Below are 16,588 nucleotides of genomic sequence, written 5' to 3'. Positions count from 1 at the left end.
CTGGCCTTGGCGATGGCCCCCGCTTAAACAAATCGCCCCGCCGCCCCTGACAACGCCAGGCTTCAACCCCATGCCGCCCCCAAATAAGTAAACAACCCACCTCCCCGGTTCTCCGCTCAACAACCGCCGCAGCAGAGACTGTAATCGCATCGCAATCCACATTACGGCGGGCGGAGAAAAATGGCTGCCACAGGGCCAGTGAAGGACAAGTCCAAGGTGCACAAGCTGTCGCTGAAAGGCAGCGCAAAGCTTGTCGCCGAGTTCGTGAGTCGCCGCATCTCCGAATACAAAGGCAGACGAGTTCGCTGTCGCAAACGGTCGCAAAGGCTATGACGAATAACTAACCGCCCTTGACTTGCGCGACAAAAATCAGTTCCAATACTCGATCCACACAATCCTGTACGACCGCACACCACCACGGAGGCCCGCGCTACGCTCAGATGCTAACCGCAAATACCAGCTTCCAACGAGGGGTCTACCCCGCCGAGGACTTTACCGCTGTCAAGAAGTATGGTCTGAACATGCTTGTCTCGTCCGACGACCAAGTGCGCGCCTACATCAAGAAGATCATGTCGCAGCTCGACAAGTGGATGGTGGGCGGCAAGATCTCCAAGCTCGTCATCGTCATCACCGACAAGGACACGGGTGAGCACGTCGAGCGGTGGCAGTTTGACGTAAGTTTCCTACCTAACAACCCCCCCCCCCCCCCCCCCCCCCCGGTTTTCTCCCGGCCTCGTTTCCCCAGTGGAATAAATTTACTAAAACCCAACCATGCGACCACCAGGTCCAAATCCTCACAAAGTCAAAGTCCAAACCGAAATCCAAAACCAGCCCCTCCGCAACCGCAACCGCAACCACCACCGCCAACCAAGAAAACTCGTCTACCCCGTCCTCGGCGGCCGCGGAAGCGGCGGCAGCTGCAGAAAAGGAGGAAAAGACCGAGGCGGAAATCCAATCCGAGATCGCCGCCATCTTCCGCCAAATCACCGCGTCCGTCACCTTCCTCCCCCAGCTCTCCGGGGACTGCACCTTCAACGTGCTCGTCTACGCCGACGCGTCGAGCGAGGTGCCCGTCGAATGGGGCGATAGCGACGCCAAGGAGATCGTCAACGGCGAGCGGGTGCAGCTGCGCGGCTTCAGCACGGCAAGCCACCGGGTGGATACTCTGGTTAGTTACCGGTTACAGGACTGAGGTCGGCTGAGCGGGCGGGCTTGGTTCGGGACGACTGCTTGTGTATTATATACAGAGTTTTTTTTTTTTTTTCGTGTTTGGGAGTTGGGAAACGGCACTGGAGTTTGCAGGATGATGAGACAGGTTTCGGATGGCATGGTTTGTTCAATAAGTAGGGACATGAGCCGAGTAACGTTGGCCCCGAATGCGTATGATATTAAGGGGCTCTATCATATTTGCAATGGAGATAATCTGCTCTATCCCGCACCATCCTTTTCAAGCCCCCTACTCTACTCTACAGTTCGTTCGCACCGTCGTCGACTTGGAAGCCTGTCGCCACCATCCACCCCAAACATTCGCCTCGTCCTAAACCCGCTTGAAGAAGTAGACGTAGGCAAACTTCTTCATCTCCTCCACGTCGACGACCTTGACCACCTTTTCGTCATTGAAGAGTACCCACGAAACCTCATCACCGATCTTTTTGCGGATAAACGCGACATAATGCCTGAGTAAGTTAGCTTCGACCCCACCCAAGGGATTAGTGCCTATCTCACCCGGTATGGATGCTTGTGCCTTTGTGGCACACAATCGACTGCAGCTGGAAATTCGCCGGGAGCGCGCTGCTTCCGGCCACTACTGATTTCCCGCCAGCGCTCTCATCGGCCTCGCCAACTTCTTCGGACTCGCCCTGGTCGTCGGGATGGCTGAACAACCACTCGATCGCTCTCTCGACGTCCCCGCCTGTTTCCTTCAATGCCTTGGCTGCGCGAGGCCCGCCGAGGCCCATCGACTCTAGCATCGCAATCTTCTCTGGATCAGCCGCATTCGCACCGGCAGCAACACCCGGGAGGTTGAGAGGCGTGTCGATATCCGGATCATCCATGTGGCCAAAGAGCCACTCCATGGCCGCATTCGCATCGCTATTGCCGGTCGCGTGCAGAGCCTTCTCGCAACGAACAGTCGGGAATCCCATGCCCTCGAGCATAGCGAGAGCTTCCGCGTTGGCCACGAAACTGGGCACATTGCTGCCGGCCGAGTCGGCCTCTTCTGGCAGAGCCTCTTCATCTGGCTGCTGTCCGTGGGAGAGGTATGTGTCCAGAGCAAGCGGCGCATCGTCGACGATAACCGGGACGTCCACCTTGACCGGCACCCAGTTCACCACGGCCATCTTGCGAGCGTTGATGACTAACACCTCGGGAAAGGTCTTGAAGAGCTGGCGCTTGCTAAAGCCATCCCGGCTGCCGCACGCCAAGCATGTCAGCTCAACAACCTCGGATGCGGTTAGATTGTCAAGACACTGTTTTAGTGTGACCGGCTTGTACTTTGGTTCCTGGCCCTCTTCGGCGGGGAGTTTCTCGAGAGGGACATCAATGAAGATGCTGTCCTGTTCGTTGCTGCTGTAACGAACTCTCCTGCAGCTGAGACACTGTAGACGCTGCTCCAACACAAACCGCATGGACTGTGTGGGATCCGTTAGCCCTGATGGATGCTTTGAGCGTGTGATTAGCTTGACAAGATGCTGCAGAAGCTCAAACGCGTCCTGCTGCCGCATGGTCGAGAACTCGGCATGGCCACGGCCGATGAGGTGCTTGAGCATCGAGGGCTGTAGGCCCTTCTGGTGCGGAACTTCGGGCGAGTGTTCTGAGACGATGACGTCCGAGTCGGGCTTCGAGTACCGGCCAGAGAGCAGGCCATCACCAATCTTGCGAAGCTGAGTCTCCAGATCTTGGGCGGGATCCGACACGTCTGGAAGTGAGCTGTTAATGCTGCCGTACCGTTCCTGGAAGGAGGGTATGTCGTAGAGGCACTGGAGGATGCTGGCCAGATAGCAGCTGTTCCCGAGGTTCTTCAGTCCCGTCAAGCCAGCGCCAAAAAGCGGTGTCAACTCCTTTCCATCCTCGGTCGTCATTGAGAACTCCCACCGTAGGTTCTGCTCTATTTGCATCTCGGTAAGGCTCTTTTCGGTCTTCTGCCGCTCTGAGAGGATAATCCCCCAGTTGGCAAGGTGAGCACCGAGATCCTCGTCGATCCGCTCTTCATCGCAGGTGTAACAATATACATCAGCCGTTCCTTCAGGTGTAATCGATCCAAGCTTGACGGCCACTCCGTGCGCAGACTCCTTGGAGTGGGCGAGGGCGTGAGAGTTACCGCCTACTCCTCCAAACTGCGCCCGGCCGCAGCCAAGGTTCCCGCACTCCAGACACAACCAGAGATTCTCTTTGAGATCACACTTGGAGCAGTGCCCTAGATCCTGCGACTCGATCTGCCGGGGCGAGCCCTGCTGGAGTGTGAGAATGTGGGCACAGCTGGTCAACTCTTGCTCCCATGCCTTCACCTCCTCTTTCCGCGAAAATGTGTTTGCCTTCATGATATCCTCCACGGCAGAAGCAACGGCAGTCTTGTCAATGTTGTCGATTCCGCACTCGAGGCACTTGACTGTCAATGTCGTGTCGTAACGGTCGGCATCAGTCTCTGCGGCGATGGCGAGCTTCGACATTTTAGGCGGGGGCTCGTCCCTAACAACGACCTTGCGGGTGCGGCGGATATTGAGGACTAGGGGATGATTTCGCGAGCTGCTATGCAGCTGTGCATGATTCCGGTCGCCAGCGCAGCCGCCATTGAAGCACTTGAGGCATACATCCAGACCGGCGGGGTCATCCTGGTAAGGAGAGTTTGTTAGGTCAACGACGTGGTGACACGTAGGAGAGAAAGCAGGGGCTCTACGGACGATGGAATCGAAACACTGGGTGCAGTCCTCGCGATACACCGAGTCGGTAGGCGTCGGTTTGGAGACGTCTGATGCGGATGTTAACGTTTGCTTTCGGCTGTGGAAAGGGAGCCGAAAACGTACTTGCTGGTCCGATGTGAGGGCATGCCATAGTTAGGGGCGACTATTTCGACTGGAGACGTTGTCAGTAACCTAAGATAGGTAGGATGTCTCCGGGAGTTGCGCTGGCAAAGCTCCAGCTGAGGCAGTGGAAGGCTGGTCACCTTGGAAGGTAAAGGTTAGGTAGGTACTAACTGACCTTAGGCAGGGCAGGCAGGAAGCTGACACGCGGGGCAACAGGCAGGCTCCAGCCCCGCGATGATGCAGCTGTGCGGGGAGCCCCAAGCTGGAGTGGAAGGCGCACGGGCGCGTTGTTAGCCCTTAACGATCACTAACAGAAAACATTGCTCCCAGTACCATTATTTAGATGGCATTCGTTAAGCGGATAATCGTCCGTTGTCGACGTGCATTCAATTGCTCAAATCCATTCCACACCCTGTCAAGAAGCGGAAATTCTTGAGTGACTTCTAGAATGCACGAGGGTAATGGTGATGCCTCGGTGTACAAGGGTCCATATCGCACTCACTCAGCACACGGCGAACGCAACCAAGCAACCAAGCACCTCGGTTTCCGTATCAGATGATCTTATCTCCGCGGATGTGGGGTCTTTGACCCGCCGACGTCGGCATGACGCCCATGCTTCCCAAGCGGCCTTCGGGCAGCTCCATGCTTGGCCCGCACTAACAGATTAGCCACGTATTGGCAGTGGATTTGCCTCCTCTTTGTTAATGCAGCTTTGGCCATCCATGCTAGAAATTTCGCCCCTTCGGTCATTCATGGACAACTGAAGTCCCGCATCCAAGGAACTTTTTGGCAAGCCCGATCTCTCCTCAATCAAACACCCGCACCATTACCTTGCAACGTTGATATCAGCCACCAATTTCCATTTCGATACTGCGATATTTCCGCTTGCTATTTCGACAGGAAGAAGTACAGACACACGAGCAAATATGCTTTCAAGAACAGTTCGCGCGGTCTCTGGCCGAGCTCTGGCAGCTTCTCTACGGCCCGTCGCCATTCCTACATCGAGGCAGTTCGTGCCGCAGATTGTGGCACAACCTGCAAGGCGGCATTACCATGAGAAGGTTCTTGATCGTGAGTATCCTACCATCTCTTCCACTCGCCTCGGAAAGGTCTTGCGCCAGCAGCTCGTTAACTTTGTCGCGTCACAGACTACTCGCGGCCCAGGAATGTCGGCACATTAGATAAGACGGACAAGTCGGTGGGCGAAGGATTGGTGGGAGCACCGGCTGTACGTGATCGGACCTCTCTCAATTGTTCCAGGTGCGCTAACCGCGTTGACTCCAACAGTGCGGCGATGTTATGCGGCTCCATATCAAGGTCGACCCCGATACTCAGGTCATCAGTGATGTCAGGTTCAAGACGTTCGGATGCGGCTCTGCGATGTAAGAACCCATTTTTTGTCGGCCCTGTGCAATCCTGCGAGGACTTCACCGGTTTATCCGAGGAGCGCCGAGCATACTCCGAGTGGACTTGTGTGGCGACACAGGGGAGACAGAATGGAGGGGCAGCAGAAAAGCTCCGGCCGGAGCGGCGATGACGCAGATGGTATTTCCGCGGCGTCTTTCGTTGACCCGTCGGGACGCTACGCTGTTTTGCTCTGGGAACTGCCTGCCAACTGTCTGTCTTCGGCCCGTTGAGAAGGGGCTACAGGACGAAGTTAGCCATTGCCGGGATTGGTTGCCCCGCAGTCGGAAACATGAACGTCCCGATCCTTCTGATCTCGAGCCCCCACAACCATACAAAATCCACCAGGAGCAGTTCGACCTCTCAAGGACCAGCGCCCTACGCGGGTTAAAACACATTTGTCCGCGTTCTTCGCTAACTCGTTCACAGAGCATCTTCTAGTTACCTGACGGAACTCGTCCGGGGCATGACGCTCGAGGAAGCTTCTAAAGTCAAGAACACTGAGATCGCTAAGGAGCTGGTATGTTACGTTCGTTTTACAAGCTCATGGCAGCATTTCTAATGCCTCCCTTTAGTGTCTCCCACCCGTCAAGCTCCACTGCAGCATGCTCGCCGAAGGTATGTCGGTTTCGCGGGATTTGCCGAATCCGACGGCTCATCCCCCACGCTGACACGCGTTGAATTAGATGCCATAAAGTCGGCCATCAACAACTACTACAAAAAGAACCCCAATGCCAAGACGACGAATCTAGGAGGAAGGGAGGCTAAGCTCGAGTCCGTTACGGCATAGAATTACGTGGCACGAACTGCGATTGGGTGTCTGACACCATAGTAATCAGTTTCTCGGCTCATGTTTCTGAGCCGGTCCATCAGGCTAGCCAGTGTTTGCATGGGGATATTATTGGAATTTTCCTCCATTTTCCGGGTCGAAATTGGCCATGGTTTGTATTCCTCAACTAACGGAGTATGGCGGAGTTGTGGTTTAGTTCATCTTGAGAGGGTGGTCTAGCCGTCTCCTCCCTGAAGAGGGGCGGTTACTTCGCCGACTAAGACTGTCGGTCGGCTTATGTACCATATTATGCTCAAACAGAGACTCGGTCGGGTTTACCCCAACACATCGGATCTTTGGTGGTTATGCTGTTGCGCAAAGTCTTGGCTTGCTGGCGGGGACCATCCCTTCTTACTCCACCACCATCCCAGAGTTCCATACGCCCCGTATACTTTCTGGATTAGTCGGATATTTCACATTATGCTATTCAACGGACAGTATTATGTTGATCTTTTTTTGGGTAAACATTAACGGCCTACCACACATCTCAGTATCGATATTGACCTTTTCGAACTGTGCAATATCTAAGCCGGGACAGTCAAGCAGATACATACTTAACTGTGCAAGGCGGGGACTCACGAGCGGTGACAAATTCGCTCGCGCCAACAAGCCCTCTATTTCCAGCTTATACTCAAGGGCGGCTCATCCGAGGGGAGCGGTTCTCTCCTTGAGCCGAAGGGCAACTGCTCGTACCTTCCTAAGCGGTTATTGTTCTGTTTATAGAAGGAGCTACTTATATAACGAGCTGTTTAAAGGCTTTAAGCTAGTAAATGACTGTTTATTTACCGCTTAGTTGTATTAAACTGCTCCTTTGGCTGGGCTGGGATATATTCGCTCGAAAAACGAGCGGTTGTACGTTTCTAGGACTCGGCGTGGGACGGGTAAGTAGCTAAGGAGTTTGGATGACGTCTCGTACAACCTTTGGACACGGGCAACGAAATCGAACCAGCCCCGAACCTCGGCATCCCATTCGGACCTCCATAATGCAACCCCCCCTATCTCGCAGACTCTGGGGTGGTGTCCGGTAAGCAGTTGAGCTGGTCGTTTATCTTGTCGTATTTGCGGAAAATCCACCAGAACAGGACAGAGCACAGCCCCATAACACCAGCAAGAACAGCATACACGATGACCAAATAGGGATCGCGCGCAGCTGGACTGATCGCTATACCGAGCAGGGCACCGAGACAGGCGCTCAGCTGCACCATGGCCTGGACCACGCTTCTCATGCCCCTCGGTGCCTTTTCGTACGAGTATTCGCTTGCCGTAACTAGGCCAAAGATTTCTGCGATGGCTAAGGCTACATATACCGGTAACTGAAGCCACACGTTCACATCATTTGGCAGTCGCAGGCCTCCCGAATCTGATTCGGGACACGCAAGTGGAGCATCGTAACATGGCCCAGTGCTGTATATCAACTTTTGAACGCCGGCTGCGTAGGCCATTCCGCCGCCGCAGATTATGAAAGCCGTCGAGATGCGTGCGATGGGCCCGAAAGCGAGTCGGCGCTTCGCCAGAAAGTTGTACAAGCCTTGGACGATAGGACCGAAGACGACACACGCTACGCCCGCCATGGCCTGAATCATGTCGTTGGGAACACCATGGAGGTTCATCTGACCTGCCTGAGAGATCAGGTTGTTGTACATTTGGGTTATGGACAGATAAAAGAACGCGAAGGAGAAGCTGGATTGGTAGAAATTAGCATCGGCTATCAAATGTGTCGGAGCGGGAGTATAGGTCGATGCCAAACCTACATGACGCGGCATGCAACCAACCCCCTCTTTAACTCATCCACGAAGCTATCGTCCCAGGGGACACTGCGCCCATGTCTTTCAAGCTGATATGAGGTCTTCGCATGGTCCAGCTTGAATCCGTTCCGGGCTGCGGTGCTTAGGACTTTAACGGCCCTCGGTAGATTGTTCTCGTGGGGAACAACTTTGACTATTACAATGGTTCAGAAGTCAGCGACGGAGAAAACGGGAACGAGATGGTTCTCCAATTGACTGACCTAGTCTGGATTTCATACTGATCAAGACGGCCAAGGAAACTATCAGTGAGATGACCGCCATAAGGTATGCAGTCCAAAAGTCAAATTCCCGCTCAAGAAAAGTGGCAGGTATCGAGGAGAGCGACGCTATGTTGGTGAACCTATCACAGACAGTCTCAGCCTAAGGGACTCTGTAATTCTAACGACGGCGTACGAACCAGTAAAACGCATTGTAGAGAAACTGTATGGTGCGTGAACCATCTACTATGCTGAGTGTACCATCTTTTTGTCGAACTAGCTGAGGCTTCCTCTGCACGTATTGGTCACCTATGAAGGGCGAGATTGTTGATTTGACACCTCCAACCCCGAGCCCCATCAGAAGCATTGAGACTGCTAGGCCAGGTACTCCGGCGCCGCTGTCCAAGGCCACTGGTAGAGAAGTCACAAACATGACGGAAGACCCACATATCAACAAACTATCCAGTGACTTGACGCTTAGCTATCGGGTTGGATAATGTCACCGGTGGCTGAATATCGTCTTACCAGAAGCTGACGACCAACGTCTTATACCTGCCGAGCCAGACATCGGAAATAACGGCAAACAGCATTGGCGTCACAAACGAAAAGACGAAGAAGCTGTTTGATATGGACGTGGCGGTTGACTGGCCCAAGCCAAGTGCTCCTGGCACTGCACGAAACTGGCGGCCATGCTGCATGTAGTTTTCTAAACATTTCGCCGTCAGTGTGCATGTTTTCGTTGACGGCCTTGAGTATTCTCACGCCATATGGAGATGATGGTATAGTAGCTGAATCTCTCTGCCGACCCTATGAGAGCCGCGGCCCAGGCTGCGATGGGTAGGCGGTCAACTACGCGTGGTAAGGTGCGTATCTCCTCGTCGGTAGCATCACGTGGCAATGACTCTGTGTCAGAGATAGGTTCCGTTATGGGACTCTGTCCTTTCTCAGAGTCTATCTCATGACGGCCCATGGCGCGGGGGGGGGGGGGGGGGGGGGAGAAGGTCGGAAGGGGGATGGTTCAGCTTTGACGCGGCTCTGGATGCCACACCACGAAAAGAATGGGCTGAATGCGTGCATAAAATGCCATGTAGGGCGCAAATAGTTTGGAAACCTACCCCGTGGCAGATTTCAGAGTGTAAGCCGTGGCCGGAGTTTGTCTCGAGTAGCAACGAGCTGGTCACCAGTCCAAAGGGGATAACACCGACTACTAGACCTACACCCGCTCAAAAGGGGTAAAAAGGCGTCCATAGTACAGTATGAATAAATCACCGTTATTATATTGTGTCTTCTTTTTGGTCACAGATATGCTTCCATGGCAGGGTTCCTCCTTGCCACATTGTCAACATGAGCCGGAAGTGGGAGATGCCAAGGTGCCAAGAGATCAGGAGTACCACCACGGAGCGCGGAAATCCGCTCAAATCTGCTCGATGGGATTCTCCCCTTGCAACTTGCTTGCAACTTGCTCAACGGCGTGCCCCACTCGGCAAAATCTGCACCATGGACCGGACAGCGTGTACAGCGGAGGTACCGGATACATGCACCGGAAACCCCTGCCGAGAATGGTGCTCAAATATGCAAACCTGCTTCCCGCCTCGGGGAAGGCACTTTTACGATGGGAGCAACAGGAGCACACGCCATAAACGAGACCGTAGCTATGGCATCCAACGGTCAGATGGCAGGACGCCAACAAGAATACCATATTGGCTACAAGGAGGACACCCTGAAAGCCTTTGAGTTACGCAACGTGACGACCTGCCTGGGCTACCTCGTACCGACCCTCGAGGCGCTGCCGCCCACCTTTTCATTGTTGGATGTTGGATGCGGGCCGGGAAGCATCACCTTCGATCTAGCACGGCGTTATCCCCAAGCAAAGATCATTGGTGTAGACCTCGGCAACGAAGTTATCGAGAGGAATAAGGCCAATATCGCGACAGCAGCGCCGGGGACCGGCATCGAATTTCGAGCGGGAAACATACTTGAGCCCGAGACGTTCCTGACAGCGGAGGAAATCGGGTCGTTTGACGTAGTTCACGAGCACACGACGCTCATATGCATCCCTAACAACACTGAGGTGCTCCGGCAGATGAAACGACTCGCCAAGCAGGACGGCGGTATCGTGGCGTGCCGCGACGGAGACACGAACTCACAGGTGCTATGGCCTCCGTGCCCGGAGAGCGCCGAGTTACAGGAGCGCATCTACCAGATGAACGGACTGGACACGCAGACTGGGCGGAAGCTGATCAGCAAAGCATTGGAGGTTGGCTTCCGCAGGGACCAGATCACGGCGTCGGCCAGCGTCCTCAGCAATATCACGGCCCCAGAGAGGCAATTGTACGGAGGATCCATGCTCACAATGCTTGCCGATGAGAATTCGCAGTACCGCAAAGCTGCCGCCCGCTTCGGATACACCGAGGACCAGGTGGAAGTCTTGCGGAAGAACATGGAAAGGTTTATTGCGTCTGACGATGCCTGGCGACTGCTCATTTGCACGGAAATAATCTGCAGACTTGATCGAGCTGGGCCGTAGCGTTCATGTAGATTACCTAAATATCTCAATCCCAGCACGCCTAATATCCAGATATCCAGGTCGGGTGGCAATGTCCATCCATTTCCTGCTTTTCTGTTGTAGTATCCAGTACAACATGTGAACTGGTGCGGAGCGCGGGGGCTGGCTCCCGGCGGCCCGGACAGGTTCCTGGCTTGGCCAACGGAACTTACCCCCCCCCCCCCCCTCTCTCTTCTCTCCAAACCCACTTTGGTGTGTTGATGAGTTGACCCCTGGTAATAAATGCATGAGTGCCAGAGACACCCGGATGCGCTATTGTCCTCCCCACAATGGTTTGGGGCTCGATGTGACCATTCGGTATTTACATGGACGCCACAATTTGCTCGCGCCAGGGTGGCCATTAACTTGCAATGCAGTATAACTCGACCTGCTTCTCGCTTTCGGCTGCAGTCTCCCAGCGTCGTACGTCAACTCTCGACCACCGGCCCGTTTGTTCGGAGCATGGGGACTAGGTAATGCAAACAAGCTCGCCATTATGAAGCTGACACGGCCTTCTCTGCTTCCCGCTGCCGTCACCGCGCTACACGCCGTGACCGTGCTCGGTGACGGGGTGGGCTTCATCGGATTCGGAAAGACGCTGTACCATCCGACATGTGCATTCGCCTGCCGAAATGTTATCAGAGGTTGCCGGCTGGCGTGCACGCCGACGGACAACACGGAGAACCACGGGACGGCGCACAACCCTGTCACGACGCCCCCCGACTGTTTTGTGCGAGACGCGGCCTTCTTACGGACCATGGCCATCTGCATCGACACATATTGCCCAATCAGCGACAACCCTCCCCTTGACGTGATCGAGGATTATTGGGCTTCACATCTCGGCACTGGCACGCTGGGCGACTATCAGTGGGTGCCCGCGACATCTTACCTCGATGCCTTGGCTGCTGGGCGGGCTGACGAGAGGAATCTGCCTCCCGCAAACTCGACGACTACCGAGGACCATAGCGGCCATGGGGACAGCCATAGCAACCACGGCAGCTCCAAGAAACTCAAATCTCGGCAATTCATGTCCGAGGCTGGGCCCGAGGTCTCTAGCTCTCTACCCATCATCAAGGCCAGGGCCCCTCTTAACACAACCAGCTTCATCGCTCCCAGCGACTGGCAGATCCAATACAACGGCATGCTGGATTTCGAGACCAACGAGAGAGGCCATTCGACATACTCCATAGTCATAATGCTGGTCGCCATCTTCCTCCCAGTGCCGCTATCTCTGCTCCGGTTCGTGCCCGGCATCGAAAAGAGCCATCAGTGGAGTTGGTTCCAGTCGGCCATGATCAACCCGGCCGTGTTTGGGAGGCGTCATAGAGAGCCGGTGGCTGGTATGATTGGGCTGGTGCCTACTCGCGGCCAGGCACTTTACATTTTCCTGATCAGCGTCCTGAACATCGTGTTCTGGCTTGCGCCGTATGTCATCCACCAACCGCAGGGCACCTTCGGCTCGCTCTCCGAGCAGACGCTTAGCATTGTGGGCAACCGCGCCGGCGTGATGGCCATGGGCAACATGGTGGCCCTGTTCCTCTTCGCCGCGCGCAACAACGTGCTGCTCTGGGTCACCGACTGGAGTTACAGCACCTATCTTCTCCTGCATCGCTGGTTGGGATACTGGGCCGTGTTCCATACCGTTCTGCACTCGGTGATGCTCTTGGCCTACTACAAGACATATGGCTCGTATGAGGCAGAACTGGCCCGCTTGTACTGGGTATGGGGCATCGTGGCCACCGTGGCCGTCGTCGCGCTCGTGCCGTCCTCTCTCCTCATTGTTCGGCAAAAGATCTACGAGTTCTTCCTCGCGTCGCATGTGGTTCTCGCCTTGATCTTCATTATAGGGTACTACTACCACATCTGGTACTGCTATGAATACGACTGGGGCTACGAGATCTGGGCTTTCATCGCTGCCGGCATCTGGGCTACTGACCGCCTGGCGCGCTTGGTTCGCATGGCGTGGCAGGGCTACCGCACCGCGACCGTGAGCCTTGTCCACGACACCGATGGCGAGTACCTCCGCATTGATGTCCAGGGCGCGCAATTCGGCGATGGTGTGGCGTACCTCTGCTTCCCGACGCTGGGCTGGCGGTTCTGGGAGACACACCCCTTCTCGGTGGCGTTCAGTTCGCGCGACCTAAGCGAGTCGGAGCCACGTACTCCCCCAAGCCCCGTTTCGGATGGGAAAGAAGCTGTTGTCTTGGAGAGGACGGATGTTGCCGCCAACCGAACTTTGCCAACTGCTACTACTACGACAAAGCCGACAACAACCTTCTTCGCCCGTGTGCGGACCGGTGTGACGGGCGACCTGGCCAAGCGTGTCGCCGGCACGGGATCGGTTGCCCTTGGCGTCGTGGTGGATGGCCCGTATCACCACTCGGGTGATGTTACGAGACAGCTCTCTCGCTGCTCGAGCACTCTGTTCATCGCCGGCGGCGTGGGCATCACAGCGCTGCTGCCATATCTACGGCGTAGCACTAACCCTTCACGGTTGTACTGGGCTACCCGCAAGGAGGGTCTAGTAACTGCGGTTGCCCCTGCGCTAGCAACGCTTCCGGTTAGCGTCGAGGTAAACACGACGGTGGGCCAGCGGTTGGACCTTGAAGGCATTCTCGAAAAGGCACTAGTCAGAGGGAACGAGGCGGATGACGGGCCGCTCGGTATTGTCGTCTGCGGCCCGGCTGGGATGGCGGACCATGTACGCTACAAGGTCGTTCAGCTCAGTCGGAACGGTTCTGCTAAAAGGCCGTATGTACTTCTTGACGAAGCTTTTGGGTGGTAACGGGCGGCGGGTCAAGGTGGGCCAAGTTGGAAGCCAAGGAGGTGCCAAGGACTGAGGTTGCTAGAGAATGGGGCCGCGGATGAGGCAGTCCGCAACGTATCAGGACAAGCCAAGAACATAATATGATGTATCATTTTTCATCCATGAGTTTGTAATCAAACCTCTCCCGAATGCGCTCGGAGAGCTCCAAACACTCCTTCCTGCCTTGCCTCGACGCCACGATGACATAGCCCACACACCATAGCTCGCTGGAATCCGGACCCTGCACCACCTCTCCTCGCTGCTTTATGGTCTGGTGAAACACGACGTGCTCCCGTAGGTCCGGGTTGGCTTCCAGAAACTCACGCACCGCGTCCTCGGAGCCCATGATCCCTTCGCGCGTGGGGGGAAGCACCACAATGCCCAGCGTGTACTGGGGTTTCCCACCCAGAAATGGTTGTGCTAGCGCCTTGATCCTGGCATTCTCGCTCGAGCCAAGCGCGAGAAGAAGCCGGATGGCGTAGTAATCCACTCCGTAGGCAAGTAGTGCGGCAACACAGTTGATGTACCCCGGGGAGCGCGCATTCACCTCGTGGAGATAACAGGACGGTGCCCTCTCCAACTCGCCCTCGCGGACATGTAAATCTAATATCCCATTGTCAAGCCGTGGCTTGTAATAGGCACGCGATCCCCGCACGCGGGCCTCGCAGTGGAACACGCCAGACTGAAAGCCGCAACGTGCGATGCTCTCACGTAACGATTCCCGCATCATGATTTGCTCGTCTGAGGGAAGGGCCGAAGGGACATCCATCAGTGTCTCCATGAAGTTGGCGGAAAATGTCCCCTCGGTCAAGTCACCTGAGCAAGGAAAGTCATCAGTGATGTCGCAAAAGAGGACCTCGCCGTCCAAGATGATGAAATTGGCGTCCACCTCAGGCCCGTCAATGTAGGGCTCAACCACGACTCCGGTATTCCGTGCGGGAGAGCTGGCGTGTCTAGCAGATGCGCGGCGCACTGCAGCATACAGTTCGTCTTGGTTCCGCACTTTGACCACGCAGTCGCTATTCCAACCGGTGCACGGCTTGACAATCAACGGGAATTTGAGAGTAGTTTCCCCTCCAGCGAGAATGCCGTCGAGCTCTTCTGCCGACTCGAGAACAAAACTCTCGCTGCCGTTGGCAGCATCTTCCAACCGGCGTGTTGCACCCTTGTCGCCTGCAATGCGGTACGCTGCGGATGGAGAGGTTGGGAGTCCGAGGATCTCGCACGCGCGGGCTACCAGGGGTAATCGCACGTCGCTGATGCTGACGACTCCGTCGACTTTCTGTGGGTAACTCTTGACTGCATCCACAATTCGCTGCGTCAAGCCCTCATCGCCGTCGATGCTGATAGGGATAAATGCCTCCCTGAGGTGAGCATAAGGCCCTGAATCGTCCTCCATCCAGTGTCCGGGCTCATCCAAGACGACAAGGTCAATCCCTAAAGCCTCTGCGGCCTGATAGAACTGGCGGCTGGCCTCGATGTTAGCGCGGCCTTGAACCCAAAAAACCCGGCGCCGCTCTAGCGGTTCCTTAATCAGCCACGGGAAGGATAGGCGATTCTCGAATTCCACATCGAGAGAGTGACATAGCGCTTCCGGCTTCTCTCCCGGCGTGGCGGATTGTGCGACGATGCCGCCGATAGCGCCATTGAGAAGCTGCAAGAAGCGCCGGCTGGTATCTATGCCAACTGCCTCGTCCGGGGCAATCGCGCTCACGGTACAAAGGGGCTTCAGGAAGCTTCTGACTTGACGAACCAGCTCGCACCCGTCGAGCCTGTAGTTCAAAAAGTCCGATCTTGCAGGAGTGCCTGCTCCCTGAGGGAACAGCAGTCTCAAGATGGTGCAGCGACCTTGCTGGCCGCGGTGAGCTACAGCACCGAACAGATCTGCGGTAAAAAGAGTGGAATGTCCATCTCTTAGCTCCCTCCCATGAATTGCGATGAGACCTGGGTTTGCTGCTGTCGTTGTTGGCTCGTCCGCGGCATGCAAGACCTCCAAATCCAAAGACCAATGACTCTGTTGTCCCTGGGGGACTGCAACCCGGAGGGCTCGAAGCCGTGCTGAGCATAATTAGCACGAATCTTTGTTGGAAGTGCGCAGGTTCCTGCGGATACTCGACAGCTCCTTACCAGTAGCCACGTCGGACCGTACACACAAGGTCCAGCCAAGCTGGTAAGGTGAGTCTAGGGGCTTGGAGGGCTGAGCCATCGTCAACTTTCGAGAACACCAAGTCGAAAATTATGAAAGAGAAATTGTTAATTCCAACAATGACGCAGAGAATCGGCAATATCCACGGTTGAGTGTGACATCGAAAGACACACCTCGGTGTGCGCATAAGCGACCAGGGCAAAAAAGCTGGGGGGGGTTGCAAGGATATTAAATGCTGGTGACTTGTACCACCCACTATGCCATACACGGGAACGCGGAACTGATTGACCTCGTCTTTTTCGTAATAATGCCAGAGCGACGCCAGAGGTGGTAGCACTTGTTCGGGCCAAGACCTCGCGATTGTCCTTGGGTGAGATCGGCGCCTTTTCTTTAGATGCATTTTCTGCCCCTGCATAGATCTGAGGGGAAACTTGCTCACCGGCTTACTGGAAGCTCCGCTTGAGGAGCGGTGTGGCAGAGAGTGTCGGAGCCTGGCCACGTGGAGCCAGGGCTCCCTGATTTGGCGTCAGGGCAGAGGATGACTCCTGTACTTGGAAATGGAACAACTAACGCACGTCTCTGCCGGGTCATGGGTAGTTGAGGGGATTTGAGCATGTAATCAACGATACTGTGTGGGACTGCGGAAGTTGACATTGCATTCCACCCTGCTCTGTTCCGTCAAAGCTGCTTCGTGGCTCGAACGCGAGGATTTCGGACTTACCACGAGTTAGCGCTCAGTAAAGCGATAGATGAAGTAGGAGGTATTGATAAGCGGGAAGTCAGAAATGTAGAATAGGCATCTAACAGGTAGAGATACGAGAGTTGTCCCGCAGT

The 16,588-nt window shown here is 55.4% G+C and overlaps 7 protein-coding genes across 7 annotated transcripts; 4 read left to right on the top strand and 3 right to left on the bottom strand.

Annotated features, from left to right (window-relative positions):
- Window positions 1-180: 180 nt before the first annotated feature.
- Window positions 181-1,192, top strand: MAD2 (Mitotic spindle checkpoint component mad2; the record flags this gene model as incomplete). The annotated part of the gene is made up of 4 exons (XM_071065414.1): window positions 181-264; window positions 374-399; window positions 461-674; window positions 785-1,192. The coding sequence occupies 4 exons, from the start codon at window positions 181-183 to the stop codon at window positions 1,190-1,192; spliced, it is 732 nt and encodes a 243-aa protein (XP_070921515.1).
- Window positions 1,193-1,537: 345 nt separating this feature from the next.
- On the bottom strand, window positions 1,538-4,050 carry ubp14 (ubiquitin C-terminal hydrolase Ubp14; the record flags this gene model as incomplete). Its single annotated transcript, XM_071065413.1, has 4 exons — window positions 1,538-1,676; window positions 1,726-3,830; window positions 3,900-3,967; window positions 4,023-4,050. The coding sequence occupies 4 exons, from the start codon at window positions 4,048-4,050 to the stop codon at window positions 1,538-1,540; spliced, it is 2,340 nt and encodes a 779-aa protein (XP_070921514.1).
- An 898-nt stretch (window positions 4,051-4,948) lies between these two features.
- On the top strand, window positions 4,949-6,216 carry ISU1 (iron-binding protein; the record flags this gene model as incomplete). The annotated part of the gene is made up of 6 exons (XM_071065412.1): window positions 4,949-5,093; window positions 5,171-5,250; window positions 5,310-5,404; window positions 5,856-5,946; window positions 6,002-6,044; window positions 6,113-6,216. 6 exons carry the CDS (start codon window positions 4,949-4,951, stop codon window positions 6,214-6,216), a joined length of 558 nt encoding a protein of 185 aa, XP_070921513.1.
- Window positions 6,217-7,250: 1,034 nt separating this feature from the next.
- PTR2_3 (peptide transporter ptr2) lies at window positions 7,251-9,227 on the bottom strand (the record flags this gene model as incomplete). The annotated part of the gene is made up of 6 exons (XM_071065411.1): window positions 7,251-7,935; window positions 8,007-8,193; window positions 8,261-8,400; window positions 8,458-8,715; window positions 8,783-8,963; window positions 9,020-9,227. The coding sequence occupies 6 exons, from the start codon at window positions 9,225-9,227 to the stop codon at window positions 7,251-7,253; spliced, it is 1,659 nt and encodes a 552-aa protein (XP_070921512.1).
- Window positions 9,228-9,911: 684 nt separating this feature from the next.
- Window positions 9,912-10,784, top strand: MFIFM68171_09991 (S-adenosyl-L-methionine-dependent methyltransferase; the record flags this gene model as incomplete). Its single annotated transcript, XM_071065410.1, has 1 exon — window positions 9,912-10,784. The coding sequence occupies one exon, from the start codon at window positions 9,912-9,914 to the stop codon at window positions 10,782-10,784; it is 873 nt and encodes a 290-aa protein (XP_070921511.1).
- A 514-nt stretch (window positions 10,785-11,298) lies between these two features.
- Window positions 11,299-13,587, top strand: MFIFM68171_09990 (uncharacterized protein; the record flags this gene model as incomplete). Its single annotated transcript, XM_071065409.1, has 1 exon — window positions 11,299-13,587. One exon carries the CDS (start codon window positions 11,299-11,301, stop codon window positions 13,585-13,587), a length of 2,289 nt encoding a protein of 762 aa, XP_070921510.1.
- Window positions 13,588-13,717: 130 nt separating this feature from the next.
- On the bottom strand, window positions 13,718-15,814 carry MFIFM68171_09989 (uncharacterized protein; the record flags this gene model as incomplete). Its single annotated transcript, XM_071065408.1, has 2 exons — window positions 13,718-15,639; window positions 15,736-15,814. The coding sequence occupies 2 exons, from the start codon at window positions 15,812-15,814 to the stop codon at window positions 13,718-13,720; spliced, it is 2,001 nt and encodes a 666-aa protein (XP_070921509.1).
- Between the last annotated feature and the right edge of the window lie 774 nt (window positions 15,815-16,588).

The sequence above is a fragment of the Madurella fahalii genome (assembly GCF_045866475.1).
Source record: "Madurella fahalii IFM 68171 DNA, scaffold_5, whole genome shotgun sequence".
NCBI lineage: Eukaryota > Fungi > Ascomycota > Sordariomycetes > Sordariales > Madurella > Madurella fahalii.
The sequence above is the reverse complement of the archived record's forward strand: the minus strand, read 5'-3'. Positions and strand labels throughout refer to the sequence as shown.